At 38.5% G+C, this 16,846-nt stretch overlaps 1 protein-coding gene across 1 annotated transcript; it reads right to left on the minus strand.

The window, feature by feature from the left end:
* Positions 1–4,176: 4,176 nt before the first annotated feature.
* LOC116179100 (N-acetyl-D-glucosamine kinase-like) lies at positions 4,177–15,208 on the minus strand. The gene is made up of 4 exons (XM_031498811.1): positions 14,927–15,208; positions 9,136–9,319; positions 8,735–8,987; positions 4,177–4,854 (listed from the first exon to the last, which is right to left on the minus strand). Exons 1-4 carry the CDS (start codon positions 14,956–14,958, stop codon positions 4,304–4,306), a joined length of 1,020 nt encoding a protein of 339 aa, XP_031354671.1. The 5' UTR covers positions 14,959–15,208; the 3' UTR covers positions 4,177–4,303.
* Positions 15,209–16,846: the final 1,638 nt, after the last annotated feature.

Below are 16,846 nucleotides of genomic sequence, written 5' to 3' on the forward strand. Positions count from 1 at the left end.
CACTGTTAAATGATTGAATGAATATTCCAACATTCACTGAGTAGAATTTGCCCGTCTCGATCTCTCATGTTCTCTTGCTAAGCATAGAAAATTACCAATTAACATTAAGGTTCTAATACTATTGTTTATTCGTTAATGAATATTATTAGAAAAGGAAAGAGACTTCATAGTCTAAGGAATAAACAATAACATATAAGTACACCAAAGATAATATCAGTGAATTTCTAGGATAATTATAAATTCAATGATAATATCACAGACCGTCAAAGTTGGTATTTTTTAAATGAAACACCCTGTATATTTTGACGTCAATTTTTTGCATACTTTTCAAAATTTTGAACTGACATGTTTCTACCGTCAGTCATTTTTATTGATTGGATCTGCTGCCATAAATACAATAAAAAAAATCATAATCTCCATGAATCCATAGTCATCTATTTTAAAACCGTAAAAAAATTTTTATTTTTGTTTCATAGCTAAAATTAAAAAAAAAACATAGGTTGCGGATACATCACTGTGATCAAGAAAAAGAATTCAAGAAATTGACGTTAAGCTATACAGGGCGTTGCATTTAAAAAATACCAACTTTGGGTTAAATCTCAGAAACGGTGGGCCAAACATTTTTTTTTACTATGCCACTGGGATTCTACGTAAAAATATCTAAAAGAAAATAAAACTATCTTTAAGATTAGAATCATATAAAGCTTTGCAGGTGTGATAATAGGGTTGCCACATTGATTGCGTTGAATTCCAGGACACAATCCCTCTGTGAACCAACATTATATCCAGGTAAAAATATACCACATTCAAAAATTTAATGGGTACTACCTTGATTGTCATTTTCATAATTTTGGCCAAAAATTGTTGTTTTTTGTTTCTAGTTTTTTTTATTGTTATTTGTTTTTTTAATGTCATACCTATTAATTCAACTAGGTACATGTTTTTAACGCATAAAATAAAAAGAACCAACAGAAAAAATATTTTTATAAAAAATAAAATAGAATGTTAAAGATGTGACAATCAAATTTAACAAAAGCATGTTTTTCTGGAACAAAAACCAAAATATTAAACAAAAAACTGGAGAACGCGGCGTGATTGGTTGAATTAGTTTACTATAACCTCATACAACACACACCGTATGTCATGATCTCGCGATCGAGGTTTGTGGCTATTTCTTTTGGTTCATGCAGTGTCGCCACTATAGGTATTCGGGTTTGGGCAAGTGTAAATTTTGAATCAAAACGTTCCGTTATTTTTTTCCAGGATTTATATTTTTATATATGAAAAACCGGGATCCGGGACAGTGCAGCTAATTCCGGGAGAATCCCGGCCATGTGGCAACCCTATTGTGATAATGTGTTCGACAATAGAACAATTGATAACATGGTGTTTACATGTGGTACAAGTGTTTAAGTTCCGGAATGTGCGCGTCATACAAAATAGAGAAGTGGAACGCGATAAGCGATTTTAAAAAAAGGTGTAGGTACTAAAAAGAGACCATTTAGATTATTTAGCTTTTGTCATCGAGAATTGGCGTCATTTTCTTACCTTTAATTCAGATTTTACCTTTGGATTTGAAATTTGAAAATCTTTGATATTGACAGCTAATGACAGCTAAACAGTTTAGTTGGCAAATGATACTACCAACTTAACAAAATATATGACTCGTTTTATTTTTCAACGGAATACTGGCTCGTATTTTAACCAATCACAGTTACAGTGTAGGACTGAACGTCAAATCTTCCCTATGGTTTCTACCGCTACCATCATATAATAATTGAGGTGTAAATCATGTAATGTAATAACTGTTGTCAGTTTATTGAAGAATACATTAAGCTGCATTAAAGAAGGTAGACTATTTGGAACTCATGACACTATAAATTGTAATGAACGATCAACAAAGGATGGACGTCTAGTCGCCTTTGGAAGTTCAAGTTAAATATGCTTTCCCATGAAAACAAAAATTCCAAAGGTGACTTGATAGCAACTCTTTTTTGATAGCATAGTTACATAGTATAAACAGATTTCTTGAATAAATGGAAAACAAGTATAAATATTTGTCTTGACTTTCCATAAATAGGTGTAGCTTCGCGTGCACGGGCTACTTTAAATTAATTATAAGAATTACAATTGCAACCCCACTAGGTAAAAGGTATAGGTACAAATTTAATGATAAGTGCGGTGGGTGCGACCAATGAATGGGCCCATTTAGTCAAAGAATAATTACTAGTTAGGTACTCTTTGATTTAGTCTGAATACTAAATACGACTGTGTTATTATTTAGCGTATGGTAAGCGAGATGCGCCGGGTTTCGTATTTACACAGATCTACACATACAATTTACGTTTCGCTCTAACTCGAACGGTTTGGCCTGTAGAAGGCCTCAAAGTTAGAAAATGCGAAAATCGCCTTGTTCACGACGGTCACGAGTCACGCAGTTCCCAAACGGGACCATACAATTGAATCGCACCCCGGCACAACTACGCTCCTCCACGTCGGCCAAGATCTCAGAAAACCGCAATAGGATCTTTGGCTTAGTTTTCGAATTACGAATTTTTTTCTAAAATTTTCAATTTTTTCGCTTCTTATGGCAGCTACCCCGAAGGATGCAGGAGGTATTTTCTTACCTTACCTTACCAAAAGTCGCGCCAATTATCTAAACTCCTCGTCCTCGAACCGGATCCCCGACGTCCTAACCCCACCCGTATGGAAACGGCGAATTTTTCTCCACGGCCGCGCACCTCGGCGACGATGCTCCCCAGCCGCCCGGCGAATTTTCCCAGTAGCGAAATTCTCAGAATCGATGCGAAATCGTTTCGAGAATCTCTCCATAAAATTTCGTCCAAATCGCCGTACGAATTCCGAAATTAAAAATGAAAATCGAGAACTTGCCTGAGTTTACTATTATTAAGGATCCTCAGATCCTTTAGTTTTGTGTTGTCGTCCGTCCGTCCGTCCGTGTGCGCTCTAACTCTTTTTAAAAGTGGCCGATTGTGTTGACATTTGGTGTACGCTATTAAGGACGGACGCTATTGATTTTCAGGAAGCTGGTTCAACAGAAACAAAAGTTATAGGGTTTCGAGTGAATCGGGAACAGGAAAAACTGTGGGCTCAATATAATAGAAATCAACATATTTCATTCCCTAGGTCATGTATCGAGTTCGGACTTTCGCTAGATTATTCCCTATGACTCTTAGATGTGTAATAATTTAATATAACTCTTCTCTGTTGTATATGTCAAAAGTTTTAGAGCCAAATGTACCCAAAATTATTCTTTACACATAAATTTGGAGTTGTAAAAGCTTTCAAACGCATTATCTTGATGCTGAAAGAGTACATCACGTGCACATTTGATAACCGCATGTGTGTGATTCAAAGATGTTAAATTATTTTTTGAGGTCACATAGATTTTGACCAAAATATGTCAAAATCGTTATTTATGCACCAAGATCGTTGGGAAAAAGACTAGGGGCATTATCTCAATGCCCAAGACATGAATGTGATGGATTTTTGGCGACCACGTGGATTTTGATTAAAACATGTCAAAATCGTTATTTATGCACCAAGATCGTTAGGAAAAAGATCAAGAGCATTATCTCAATGACCAATACATGAATTTGATCTATTTTTGGCGACCACGTGGATTTTGATCAAAACATGTCAAAATCGTTATTTATGCACCAAGATCGTTGGGAAAAAGACCAAGAGCATTCTCTCAATGACCAAAACGCGAATTTGATCTATTTCTCGTGACCACATGGATCTTGATCAAAACATGTGAAAATCGTTATTCTTGCACTGATATCGTTGGGAGCAAGATTAAGAGCATTATCTCAATGACCAAGACATGAATTTGATGCATTTTTGTTAACTATAAAGTGTATGACTTATGTAAGATTAATATAAATTGTCGTTAAAAGTGATTGTAATACTGAGGATCCTTCGATATTTCGTTGTATCGGTTTATTTCAGTATGTATGTGTAGATCTGTGGTATTTAGAAATAGGAAATGTGTACGAACCAGATTAAAAAAAATGCTCATATTGTCAATTCTAGCAAACTTGCAGGGGCGGGCCTTGTTTGGTTTACACACTATGCAGTAAAAAGTTGCACCATGTGATGTCGCACTACACAACAAAACATGATTCAAAATTAATTTTTAAGAAAAAATTATAGTTATTTTTAAAACGGCGGTATTTTTACTAAATGGGCCCATTGTACAAAATGAACAAACCACAATGTGAGTTAAATTTTCAAGGTGCTATCACTTAGTGATAAAATATTTACGTATAAAGATCTATTACTATTTTCTCACAAATCGATAAAATTCTTCATAGTTTTGATTATAATCTCTAGGTAGTTGAATGTCCAACCGATCGGCCGCCATGTAGGCAGCCCCAACGGCCATAGTTGTGGTCAATTTGACCAAAGATAATTGCCTAACGTCGGTTTGCTCTTCTATAATTGGTATAAAACCCTCCTTCAGCAGATCCCAACTCAGCCAAACAGATCCGACGCAAAGCACCTGCAAACCGTGCTCTCGATTAATTAATTCGTCCGACGCTTTCGCTATTACGACCGCAATACAGCGCGCCAAGTCGCGTCCCGCCGTTTTAAATATATGTTTACAAAGTTCGTCACCTTCACCCGCGCACACGGATAACTTTTTGGAAAGACCGGCGATGTGGTCTTTTTTAAAATTCGTATAAAAATGAGGTAACAAATCTAAATGGGAGGTTACTCCGAAGTGCTCTTGTATTGTTCTCCAGATTACGTCGGTGGAATATGGCGCCTTTTTAAATTGGTCGTTGTCTTCGAAATAGCACTTGACTGCCTCCAAAGCCATTCCATACGCTGCAAATAAACATTTAAGTCATTCTGTTGCAAAACAAGCCAAAGAAAATGTGCAGCTAATATTGGCACAATGCCAAACATGCGTCTATCTATACATATAAAAATGCTTCTCATAAACGCAGTATCTTTATACCTATAACAACAAAACTATTGGATATTTAAAGATTAAAATAATGTAAGTTAAAAAATGTCCACCTATTTAGTTTTTGTAAATAGATTACCATAAAGGCGGAAACAAGAATATTTTATCTGACGGTCAGATAGGTTTTTGAAACAAGATTAAAAGCCTACGCACTTTTGCGGACCACGATAACGCATTTTTATATTCGACTATTTATCACAATAAAATGATGAAAATGAGTAGATTTATTTACTACCAGCATGGACTAATTTTTTGTAGTCTATGATGGCCAAGGCCGCCCAGACAATTTCAGGAGCCTGGGACAAAGTAAATTTTGGGGCCCTGTTTTGGAATAGAAAAAATTTCAAAGAAAATGTTAATGTTAATGTGCCAACGGCAACTCTATTGCTGTTTCATTCATCCTCACAGCAGAGTTGGACTGGGTCACTGGGTCAACTGGGTCATTAAATTAAACTGGGTCACGTCGTACTCTTTTCAGTTAGACCCAGTGACCCAGTTTGACCCAGTGACCCAACTTGACCCAGTGGCCCAGTTTGACCCAGCGACCCAATTTCACCCGGAGACCCAATTCGACCCAGTAACCTGGTTTGATCGAATAACGCAGTTAAGTCAGTGCCCTCGGTTCAAGTGTAGAGATTATGAAATAAATGAAATGCTGGTTTGTTGAAAATAATACTCGATTGCTTGACAACTGCCATTTCTGTGATGTTTGCTTTAATACTGCCGTAAAAAACTTTCCATGTCCCGAATTGTATTAGAATAATGTTATTTCTAAACAGTTCCCTCCTTCGTTTCTTTGCTTCAGGGCTTACCAGTTTGCTTACAGGTGTTCATTCACATTTAATTTTTTTCTACTAGTTAGCTTAATCCAAATAAATCTTTTCTCTAAATACTTTCATTGACTACTTGACTACAAACTATAAACAAATGCATTTGATTTTTTTAGGTATTAGTTCTCTTGAATGAGATTGGGCTACGTGCTTGTTGGCGAATATTATTGAGGAAGTTTTTTTTAAAATTAAAAGTTACTTGAAATTGTTTTGGATGATACCTAACAATAATTTAATTACTGGGCCACCGGGTCAAGACGGATCACTGAGTAAAGCTGGGTCAAGATGGGTCACTGGGTCAAGCTGAGTCACCGGGTCAAGCTGGGATACAGGGTCAAACTGGGTCACCGGGTCAAACTGGGTCACCGGGTCAGTAAACTAACTGGGTCACCGGGTCACTCTATGCTTGACCCAGTCCAACTCTGCCTCACAGATCCACGGCCAACACGGGGGCCCTTTGAAATCGGGGGCCTGGGGCAAATCGCCCCAGTTGCCCCCCCCCCTCTGGGCGGCCCTGATGATTGCAGTAAAAGTCTAGGGTTTTTTTAGTCTATGCTACCAGTTTCATTAGAAAAAGAGGACCTGGTAGGCGTCTAGCGGTTTCGTCATATTTTCAAATACGGATATCTCAAAAACTTGGTGGAAAAATTAAATATCTCAATGAGACGCGTTTATCTGTGCCATCCTAGTAATGGATTTTAACCGCAAAAACAAAAAAATCACTCCATTTAAATCAATGGCGGTACTGGTAAGAGAAAGGTATTACTTTTTATGCAGTACCAACTAAAATTTGCACCCCCTAATGTGTCGGTTTCCGGAAAATTTATAAAAATGCTACAACACGACAAATTTGTATTGAAGAGCCACTAAATTTTAACTGGGCATTCGTTTGTTAAAAAACAAGAAAAATATGCAATAGAAATCCCGCCTGGTTACTACACTCTTTGTTGTGGTCCCATATTTTTCCGGTACCGAAGTGCAGGCCGAGTAATTAATTAAAAACCGAAATAGTTCCAATCGCATTTGTATTGAATACAGCGAGGAGCTGGAAATTCTCTATTCCCCAAACTCCGAATTTCTTTATAAACGCTTGATTTTTTAAAGATCTTTTGCATTTGTAAGTACCGAAATTTTAACTTTACTTTTGCAACCGTAACGTATTTAGATATTGTGCCACATTTTTAAGCACCGTATTAATCTCTAGCATGGTCGTAAATTCAATTTGGATCTGTACTGTTTTATTCTGCTTTATACATTAAGTTACCCGTATTCATTGGATTTGTTTTGGCAACAGTTTCTAACGCTCCGTTATCTGCAAGGTGAACTTACATTACTTTCCGTTTCGCCAATTAAAAGGGGGGAATTATTGCTCGCTTTCCTGCAATTGCTTTTCCACCGCTTCTACCGATTTGAGCTGCGTCGCTTTCGCTCCCGCTAGAGGGAGTCTGCCGTGATTTTGTTTTAGTTTTGCCGAAGTAACCGCCGTCGTCTGCTGGACCCTGGAGCTACCGTTTCTCCAGTGGAGTTTACCCCAGAGGCTACCGGGACGCGTCGACCCACCCACCAGTCCGAGGCTACCGCCGACCTCGACCAGGGGTGCTATTCTTGACCTCACTCGAATTGGTTCGTATTCGTTTTAAAACGAAGTATGAAAATTCGCATACGACTATCATTTGCTATTCATGTGTACCCTTCGTAACGCTTGTAATTTCAATTCGAATGATATGTTTGGCAACGTAGAATTTGGTAGCAGTAAATACCTTCATACGGAAGGTTTCCTTGACAACAGTTTGTATACACAACTGCTTTCTTATAACTGAGCAAATTACAAAAAGTGCTTATGGGCCCCACAGACTTCCGACTGTTGTCGGTTGTTGGTACCTATGTCGAACAAGTACGACAGACTCCATACACCTCGTGTTTGTTCGATCGGAAGGCAAAAAGTCGGATGTTGATATTTTACACGACGTCCGATTTTACCCATGCACTTCCGATTTCTTTGTCCGATCGTGTCAACTGAGTTACACGTCGTGCAAATCGGACGAACAAGTCGGTCTTCTGTGAGGCCCTTAACAGTGAGTTGCGAACAGTGGAATTTGTAATATCTACGAAATTTGGTCGCTTCCAAAAAATCGTACAGCAACCAAAACCCTCGCCAAAACTTTCACAAGAATGACTATGCGTAAGTATGTAGCTGTAAGGCCAGCCAGACCAGACCAAGAGACTTGTCTTAAGACATGCAAGTGCGTTAATTAACATTAACGTGCATGTGAGAGTTTCAGCCACAGATGGACGTTGTTGTAGGCGTTCGTTAACTCACGTGCAATGTCTCTTGGTGTGTTGTTTCGTTAAATGAAATATGTTCATCACTCAATTCCTCAAATGGATTTTTAAACATATTCTGAATACGGTCGACAAGTTACGTCAAGGTAAAAAAAATGGCACATGTCATAAATTCGACTGGTTTATACCGCTCGTTGTAAAAACGAATGACATTTACGAATTCGAAATATTTTCGAACGGTCAAGAATACCATTCGACCAAAGTGCATCGTTTTGGTTCAAAAAACGAATAACCTTGATAAATACGTAGGGTCAAGAATAGGACCCCAGGCGCGAGATTTTCGCCTGATGGCGCCCGAGTCCGTCCGTATCAGCCCTTCCCTGCCACCACTCCACTGAAAGCCCAGGTTTCCGTTGGCTACCGCTGCTGTACTTAATTACAATAATTTGTTTATTTATTCATATTGATTTGGAAAAATAATTTTGTTACTATCGGATTAACACTCGGGTTCAATAATAATAATTATTATCATTACTATTTATATCTTTTATAGATTCCATTCATCCATTTATTTTTAAATGGAGGAGCATTTTTATAAACAAAGAAACTGATTCCATTGACCTACCGCTTCCAGCATCGCCCAGTATGTGCCCCCAACCCCCACACTGGACCTTTGATCCGTCTGGATTGATTAAAATTGTATTCGAGCCGGTACCCGCAATGCATGTAATTCCACCCTTGTTCGATATGCACGCAACAGATCCGTCCGTATCGCTTCCGATCGCATACCGTTCGCTTAGACAGGGAAATGTCTCCAAGAACCCCCTAACCAACTCTTGGTTTGTTTCCTCCTGCTCACAGCCGCTTAACGCGAGCCCCTGAAAGTACAGTCAATGATAACGAAAGTGTGTTAATGTTCTACTTAAATCGAACTTTGACGCAGTAGCGTAAGTGATAATAATAAGTACGGGTTTTACCAAGAACGAAAAATTTATTGCAACAATCTAGAGCAATAAACAAACTTACAAGAGCTGCCAAAGGGACGTCGTCCGGTAGTCCAGCTTCTCGTTTAGCCTCATTGACTAATTCTGCTATCCTTCTCCTGCACTCTTTCATTCCTAATAGAAAATGGTTTGTTCCGGGTCCTTTCGCTTTTGACAATATGCTCCCGCGGGAATCAAACAGGATTACCGTTGTATGAGTTGCGCCCCTAAAAAGAAAAAAAAAAACATCATTTTTAGGCACTGTGGCATTTTAGACTTGACGCATAGAAAATGTTTGTTGCAAACTTTATTTATGTACGAAACTAAATCATCTAAAAACCGATTTCTTAAAGAAAATTATCTTCTGTTCTCCGAGGACCGAGAGGGTAGGAAACCAAAATTCCGTTGCGGCATTTCTCTAATTTTTATTTGTAAGAATACTAAAAATTGCTTGATAGTAGAGAGAGCCGAACTCGGCTTCAATTTAACTGAAATTAAAGATGACTTGATAAGTAAGTATATAGGGGATGTGGAAAATCGGATAGGAAAATTTCAATTTCGCAATCACATTACATGGTGGTACGCGACGCGCTAGTTATCGATTCGCATTAATTGACAACATAGTAAAATTATGTTAAGGTTAACAGTGCACCATATCACGCGTATGTAACTACCGGTAGTTAAAAGTAGGTAAAAGAACTGACATGGCCAATTGCACCGTCAAAATTAAGTATCTCTTAAAGTTAAGCATAACTTAAATACCATGGCAACGATTGTCTTTAATAATCGTTGCCATAGATTTTAAGTTCTACTTAACTTTAAGCAAGGCTTAATTTTGTTGGTGCAACTGGGCATGAGATTCCTTCCTAAGCGCGCTGGAATTTCGCAATTTTTTTGTTACTATGAATTTTGATGGTCGGCCAATTTTAATGTTTGTTTGCGCTTTGACGTCAAATCCAATACTGCATTTCCAAAAATGAAAAAAAGGTTTTCGCCTTAAGGCGAGTAATTTGAGCGCAATTTCCATGAATTGATTGATCAGTACTTCCCGAAAGGTCATCTAACGGACTATTTGTGTGTACAAAGGCATAAATATTTATAAGAAACTTAGTATTGCGGAGTCTGCGCATGCGCACCCTTGAGGTTTAAAATCTGCGATACCTTTACTAGAACAATCTTTGGTTAAAATTTCAAAAAAATCTCTATAAATAAGAAAATTTACATTGTGCAGTCTGCTAATGCGCACATCTGATTTTTTACATAATTCGATATGTTTGACTTTACTAGAAGAATCTTTGGTTAACCTTCCAAAAAAATATCTCCATAAACAAGAAAATTTGATTTTTACAATATGCGATATGCGTGTGTTTACTAGAAGCATCTGTGGTTAAAATTCGAATAAAATATCTCCATAAATAAGACAGATGACATTGCGCAGACTGCGCTAAAAACGAGGCTAAAAATGAATGTGGTGGGAAATTAGTTGTTTGTAGAGAGTCGTGGGAGAAAAATCCGTAAAAGTTCTCGCGTCGAAGTGTGCGACAGAGAAAACAGTTTCCGTTCATAAGCGCGAGGCAATGTGCGTTAAGTCACGAGACCAGCCACGTTAAGCGGTTCGACACAGTTAAGTTAAACACCCTATAGATTACTGCAGAGTGGTTTTTGAACCAAAGTTATCTTAGATTAATTAAACATTTTTTAAGTTCTTTTCACTTTCCTTTTACTGTATTTACTTCTCATGCATCGCTTCACCTATTATTGAGCAAAGTGTCGTCCCGAGGCGACGCACAGTGACGAACTGCAACCGCTATTGGAAAAGCACGGTCACCAGTTTACTAATACAGAAACGCAACTCACTCTGATGGAAAGAAAACACGCGAGACCGTAAAGATATCTTTAGTGCCCATAGTGCTCGAAAGAAAGAAGTTACGGGTAACAGTGGTAGGTACTTTTTTCCAATGCACCATTTTTTACAAAGACACCCCTAGGGTTAGATGTCATTGAAGAGGCCGGAATCGTCATCAACGTGTTCGTATACGCTTGATCGTGCCGATTTCTATTATAGAAAAAGAAGTTTCTCTGCAAGAACTCACCGTAAACCCGTTGCAAGAGACAGCTACAACAAACGGGGCGGTGCACATGCTCGAAAAGTACCGGCTTTCCATGCTACTCACCCCACTTCGAGAGGACAAAAGTATGGTGCACACTCCACTATCAAAGACTCCAATCAGTGAGGAAGCCGAAGTAATCTGGGCAGGTTTGCCAGAAACGCCACCCACTGTCGTATGGCACTTACACACCATCAGCTTAGAAAACTAGAAAATTGAGTTCTACCGTCTCTAGGAAAATATTGGACGTTGACGACCAACCAGTAATGAATTTGGAGGTTTTGCTCTTGAACAACACACCTCTACCATTAAAACAGGAAGAAGGAAGACATCTTACCCAAGATGAAAGAAGGGCGCTCGAGCAGCTACTGTTCCAAAATGAAGAAGTGTTTGAGGCTCTCACAGAACCATAACGAAACGCCCAACACCGGATTGACATCGGTGCCGCATTTTTCGTATCACAATACCAGTTGTCACATTCTCGAAGACTACAACTAGAAAAGGAGCTTCAAATGGAAAATTCACGTCTGTACAAGTTCCGGCAGCTAAATCTGGCAACTCGCCCAGATCATTGTCCTTTACCCCCATCGATGACTTGCTGCACGTCGTCCAGCACACTGGTTATATTTCCACAATCGACCTGCAGTGCGGATACTAGTAGATCTAGATCTAGCAGCCTCGGCTGAAACCCCGCCCACTTAAAAATAAAGGCAAAATAAAAAAAAAAATAAAAAAAAAAGATCAAAGTTCACGAAAAAGGTCATGACAAGACAGCAATCGTTACCCCCTCTGGAATGTAGGTACCGGTTCCGACGGGTGTCTTTCGGATTACGGAATGCGCCTGTGTACTTCCAGAAACTTTGGACAGGTTTAAGAGAGAGACAAAGAGTGTAAATTTGGATGATCTAAATTCTGCTGTCGCCAGCGCTGGAAGAACACACGCAAATCGAGAGTTCTTTTCCTACTCGTGCAGACAATCAACAGTGTGCGCGCGTGTGGCCCTGTAACAAGAAGCCAAACAAAAGAAAGATGACAGCAATCTTAGATCATATAAACATGGATGGAGCGATGCAATTACACTTAGACTATATTCTTTCCTTCTCTAAGCAATTACACTATGTCGCCAACATGTTCTGATTCAAGACTCTACATACTTTTGTGCTGTATCTCTCTTGTCGACGTACAATTTATATGTTGTTATTCCATGTACAGTTTCAGTGTTAGTAACCAATCAGAAAATTCAAATCTTTAACCTCACAATGTTAATAAACAATGCAATATTTATTATTTAGGGTAAAAAAGGTTCTCAATACATGAATAAATACATCTTTATAGGACAATTTAGTACAGAACTGTATTAAAAGTTTAGTTTCATATATAACCATGTAAAGTCAAGCAAGGTTAAACAACAAAAACAGCTGTTTGCGAATATACGATGTCAAACGGACAAACGTCCTTACAATCGCCAAGCTTGCGCACTTTTACAATCAACCCGGCAAAGGATAAATACATTACAACTTACTAATAATAAAAGATGATAGGCATAAAAATGCACGTTGGGATGTTGGCGACGGTTGTCTTTTAGTAGAGCTTATGAGATAGCTCTATCCATGTTTATATGATCTAAGACAGCAATCACTACCACCGCCGACCAGCTCAATGAGTTTATTAAGGGATTAAGGTATGATCCGCCACCAATACCGAGGAAAAGTGGAAACCCGTTGCACGGTTCGTTTTGCGGGGAAAACAGATCAAGACGTCAATGTGTTTATAGGAACCATCGAGATGTATAAGGAATGGGCCCAAGTTAACGACACTATATCACACATCCATTATTTTTTTCCCGCCTGTCAGTTAGTAGAGTAGTAAAAAACAACCCCCTACTTTTTTGACGGAAATACATCAAACAAAATCTCGATTATGTCCGTCGGTCTGGTCTGTCTGTACTCCCATTACCAGCTAAACGGCCGAACCTCGGGCCGAACCGATTGGAAACAAAGCCATAGCAAATTTTTGGTAAATGGATGCACTGGATTGCAAAAAGACTATTAAATTAACGTTCATTTTAAGGTAATATGAAGTACTGTGAAGTCTCATGGTCGTCAAATATCTTTCGTAATTCGTAAATTGAATTATATACACGTGTAGGTAAATTAACTTGTACTTATGTTTAATGAAATAGCACGGGGCAGATAACGTTCGTTTAGATTGAACGCGGTGTTCGCCATAAAAATGTGTATTTGTACAACATGATTATGTGAACGATATGTTGCAGTTAATCTGTAAGTGGCACGCATTTTTATGAATAGGAATTGCAGCGCAAATCTTCCAGGTAACGTTGTCATACAACTCATTTGGCATTCTCACACGATTAGGATTTTGTGCGCCGGTGCACCATCCTGTTGAAACCAACAAAGTTGCCAACTTTTTTTGTAACGTATATTGTTGCATTCGTAATAAAAAATGCGCTAAAAAATGAAACGACCACGGATAGCATTCACGGCGCAACTCGCCTTTTGCTCTTGGGGACAAGGAGCAACACTACAGGTGGACCGGTCGGGAGAAAATTTAATATCACCTAAGAGGTACGAGGGACCCGCGTACGAAATTTGAACAAAACTGGTGAAGCTCTTACATTCGGACGGACTGGCGAATAGATATTACGATGTACGATCTCATAAAGTAGGTATCGTACTTTGGTGCCGCGAGCGTAAAAATCGTTGATTGGAACAATAAAGGCCGACGCTTACACCGCCCAAGTGGAAAGCAATGGGAGCATAGTTTACTTGAAAAAACTCCCTGAGTCCCTAAGAGAGCTCCCCAATCTCTAGCTATAGAATATTAAAAAATCTCACTTCACGTCTTATATTGAATATCGAATGCATCGCAGCATGTCTTTGAAGAAGTTGTTCTGCGATTATTTCCTCTTCTTCCTCGATGTCTTCCAGATGGAAACACAGCAACAGCTTTCGGTCACATTTTGCTATATTAAAATTTTCAAGTAAGAAGTTCAGTAGTCAGCGGCTGCCGCATTCATAGAAAAGCCGCACCGCTTCTGACGCGTCATAGGTAACGTACCTTTACCAAATCTGTTTCAAAAGAAATAGCAAATTTTAGCAGAAACCGTAGTTCGTTTTTGCGCTCGACCGCAAATATTGCTTTCAAACAATTGAACTTTTCTAATTACCCAATCGACTGTTTTAAAGGCCCCTCTTACTCTTACATAAACGCATCGAATATCCTTTTGAATTTCCGTTTGGTGATAATAACGAAAAGCCTTCACGATATTGTTGATATTTCGTTTATTTTAGTAATCTTAATATTAATTTATTACGACAATTAAGTTATGGTAATTTAAAGATATTATTGTACCTCAATTGTCACACTTCGATTAACAATATTTAATTATAGTGGAGTGGGAAATATCGAAGAAATTACCTATAAATTTAAACTTCCTTTTAACCTTGAAGAAACAATTAATAGGAATTTGTCTTTGGGATACTTTCACGTAATTAAAAAGTGAATGTAGTTTAACGAAAGTAAAAAGGACAAGCAACAAGGGATCCGCGTCTGGTTAAATTTCTTGAGCCAGACAATTTTTTTAGCGCGCGTAGGTCACTGACGAGGGTCGTCGTAATCGTAATCGACGAGTTTGTTGTAATTGGAAAAACGAAATAAAATTACAAATGTACAAGTGAAGTACAGAAAAAAAAACTGAAATCATACCCTTCAACTCCTCCAATTACGATATTGACCATTTTACAAGAACTAGGTAAATCAAAGGTGCGAAATATCACATGCTATTTTTGCCACGGCTGATTTATAAAAGCATACACATCGTACGCATCCGCATCGAACGTAAGTTGAATGACTGTCGAATAGGAACTGCGAGCGGTATACAACAAACAATTCCGCGTTCAATTAGAATATCTTTTTGATAAGGCGAATTCACTCGAACTAAAATCCGAATATTCGCACCCATTTTAACGTCATCGACTTCGCTGCAATTTGGCATTGCAGCTATTACAATTTACAAACAAAACACGTGTAGGTATGAGGTTATATAAGATCACGTCCCACCTGCTCGTAAACGCCGATTACAGTTTCCATTTTGCAAAAAAGTAACGGTTTCGCACAAAGAGAACTGTAATGTTTTCTACCGCATTGATCTAGCAATGCCATGGGTTATAAGATGGCGCACGTAGCATGATAACATATTTCATTTCCAAAATTTTGAGTAGCAAGCCCATGGTCTGACCGAACTTACTGAGCTCTTCCAATTCCAACAAAGAAGTTGTTGTATAATCGGTCCGTGAAGTTCGCAAAACATTGGTGGGACAAATCTCGATTGGTCATTACGAAACCCCTCCTAAACTGTGGTGGGATTTTGATGAAATTTGTGTTATGTGTCTGTGCATCCCCAGGAAAATCTGTGTTCAGGAGCGTTTCCGGAACGGGATACTAATAATCTGTACACCCAACAGATGCAGTTAAGCCACTCCCAATAAGTTTTGGCCAATGTAATAGCAGACCCGTTTCACAGTCATAAAAATCGGGGAAATTTAAAATCGCATGTCACATTGTATGACTAAAAAGTGTTATGTTTTGAATATTGACCTTTCAACACAGCGGTGCATAGTTTCAAATTGTTTCTTAAGTTCAAAAAGATTATTTTCTTCGTATAAATAAAATTAACGGCAAATTGAGGTAAGGCAAATACAAAACGCAATGACAGGTTTGACGTTAAGGATGCCAATTAAGATACGGCAATTATAATTGGAAACAAATAGTTGCGTGTGTTACAGGTTTTGAAAATTCGGCCAATTAAAAATGTTCATTTAAATTTGCCGGGAATTTTTTGGGAGGAGCTTAACTGCATCTGTTTGGTGAACAGAGCTCACTATCACTGCCGGAAGTGAATTTCCGAACTCCATCCTTATTCAGCGCACCGCTTCGCCGAATAGAGCCGAACACCTACTAACTCACGACCTTTAAGCCGAGTTGACATGGAGCGTGTATTACGACCGTGATACACGTATTCGTGAAATTTTTAATTCGTGATGTCACGAAAACTGGTGTATTGGTTCGTGGAAAGGTTTACACAGAATAAACATTTTTGTGTTTAGTCGTGAATATGCAGTCGTTGGTAGTAGAGGGTTGTTTAGTTTTGTGTCAGTTATTAGCGACAGAATTAGCAAAACAACAGAATAATAACAACAAAGTACAAGCAAGAAGGAAAAGGAGGTGGTGGACCAGAAAGTGGATATTGGACAGGAACTCTGGTGGGTGCTCGCTAACCAAGGAACTAACTGCATATCCCGATGACTTTAAAAAGAATGTTAAGAACATATATGTAGTCTTTTATACATAGTTATATGGTTAAGAATGTCCGAAGAAAGTTTCAACTATTCACTCGAAAAAGCGATAATGACAACGTCACGACTAAATTCACGCTTAAAAAATCAAACGCGTTTGATTTCATTCGTGTCGTGTCACACTACAACTTTAGACGATCATATTTCGCGACTCGAGTGTTTACACTAGTAGTGATCTATGGTCATGACTTGCACGACCGTGGACTACGCCCCGTGTCAACTCGCCTTTACCCTTGGATGAAAAAATAACTGGATTGCTTGCAAGTCAAAA

The sequence above is a fragment of the Photinus pyralis genome, unplaced genomic scaffold (assembly GCF_008802855.1).
Source record: "Photinus pyralis isolate 1611_PpyrPB1 unplaced genomic scaffold, Ppyr1.3 Ppyr1.4_LG8, whole genome shotgun sequence".
NCBI classification, from domain to species: Eukaryota; Metazoa; Arthropoda; class Insecta; order Coleoptera; family Lampyridae; genus Photinus; species Photinus pyralis.

Bases quoted from the DNA above. Each gene is read 5' to 3' on its own strand.
- LOC116179100 (XM_031498811.1), bottom strand. From the start codon at position 14,958: ATGGTCAATATCGTAATTGGAGGAGTTGAAGG. The intron at 9,320-14,926 runs GTATGATTTCAG...TTTTCTTTTTAG, and splicing joins GTAATTGGAGGAGTTGAAGG to GGGCGCAACTCATACAACGG. The intron at 8,988-9,135 runs GTAAGTTTGTTT...CTGTACTTTCAG, and splicing joins ACGTCCCTTTGGCAGCTCTT to GGGCTCGCGTTAAGCGGCTG.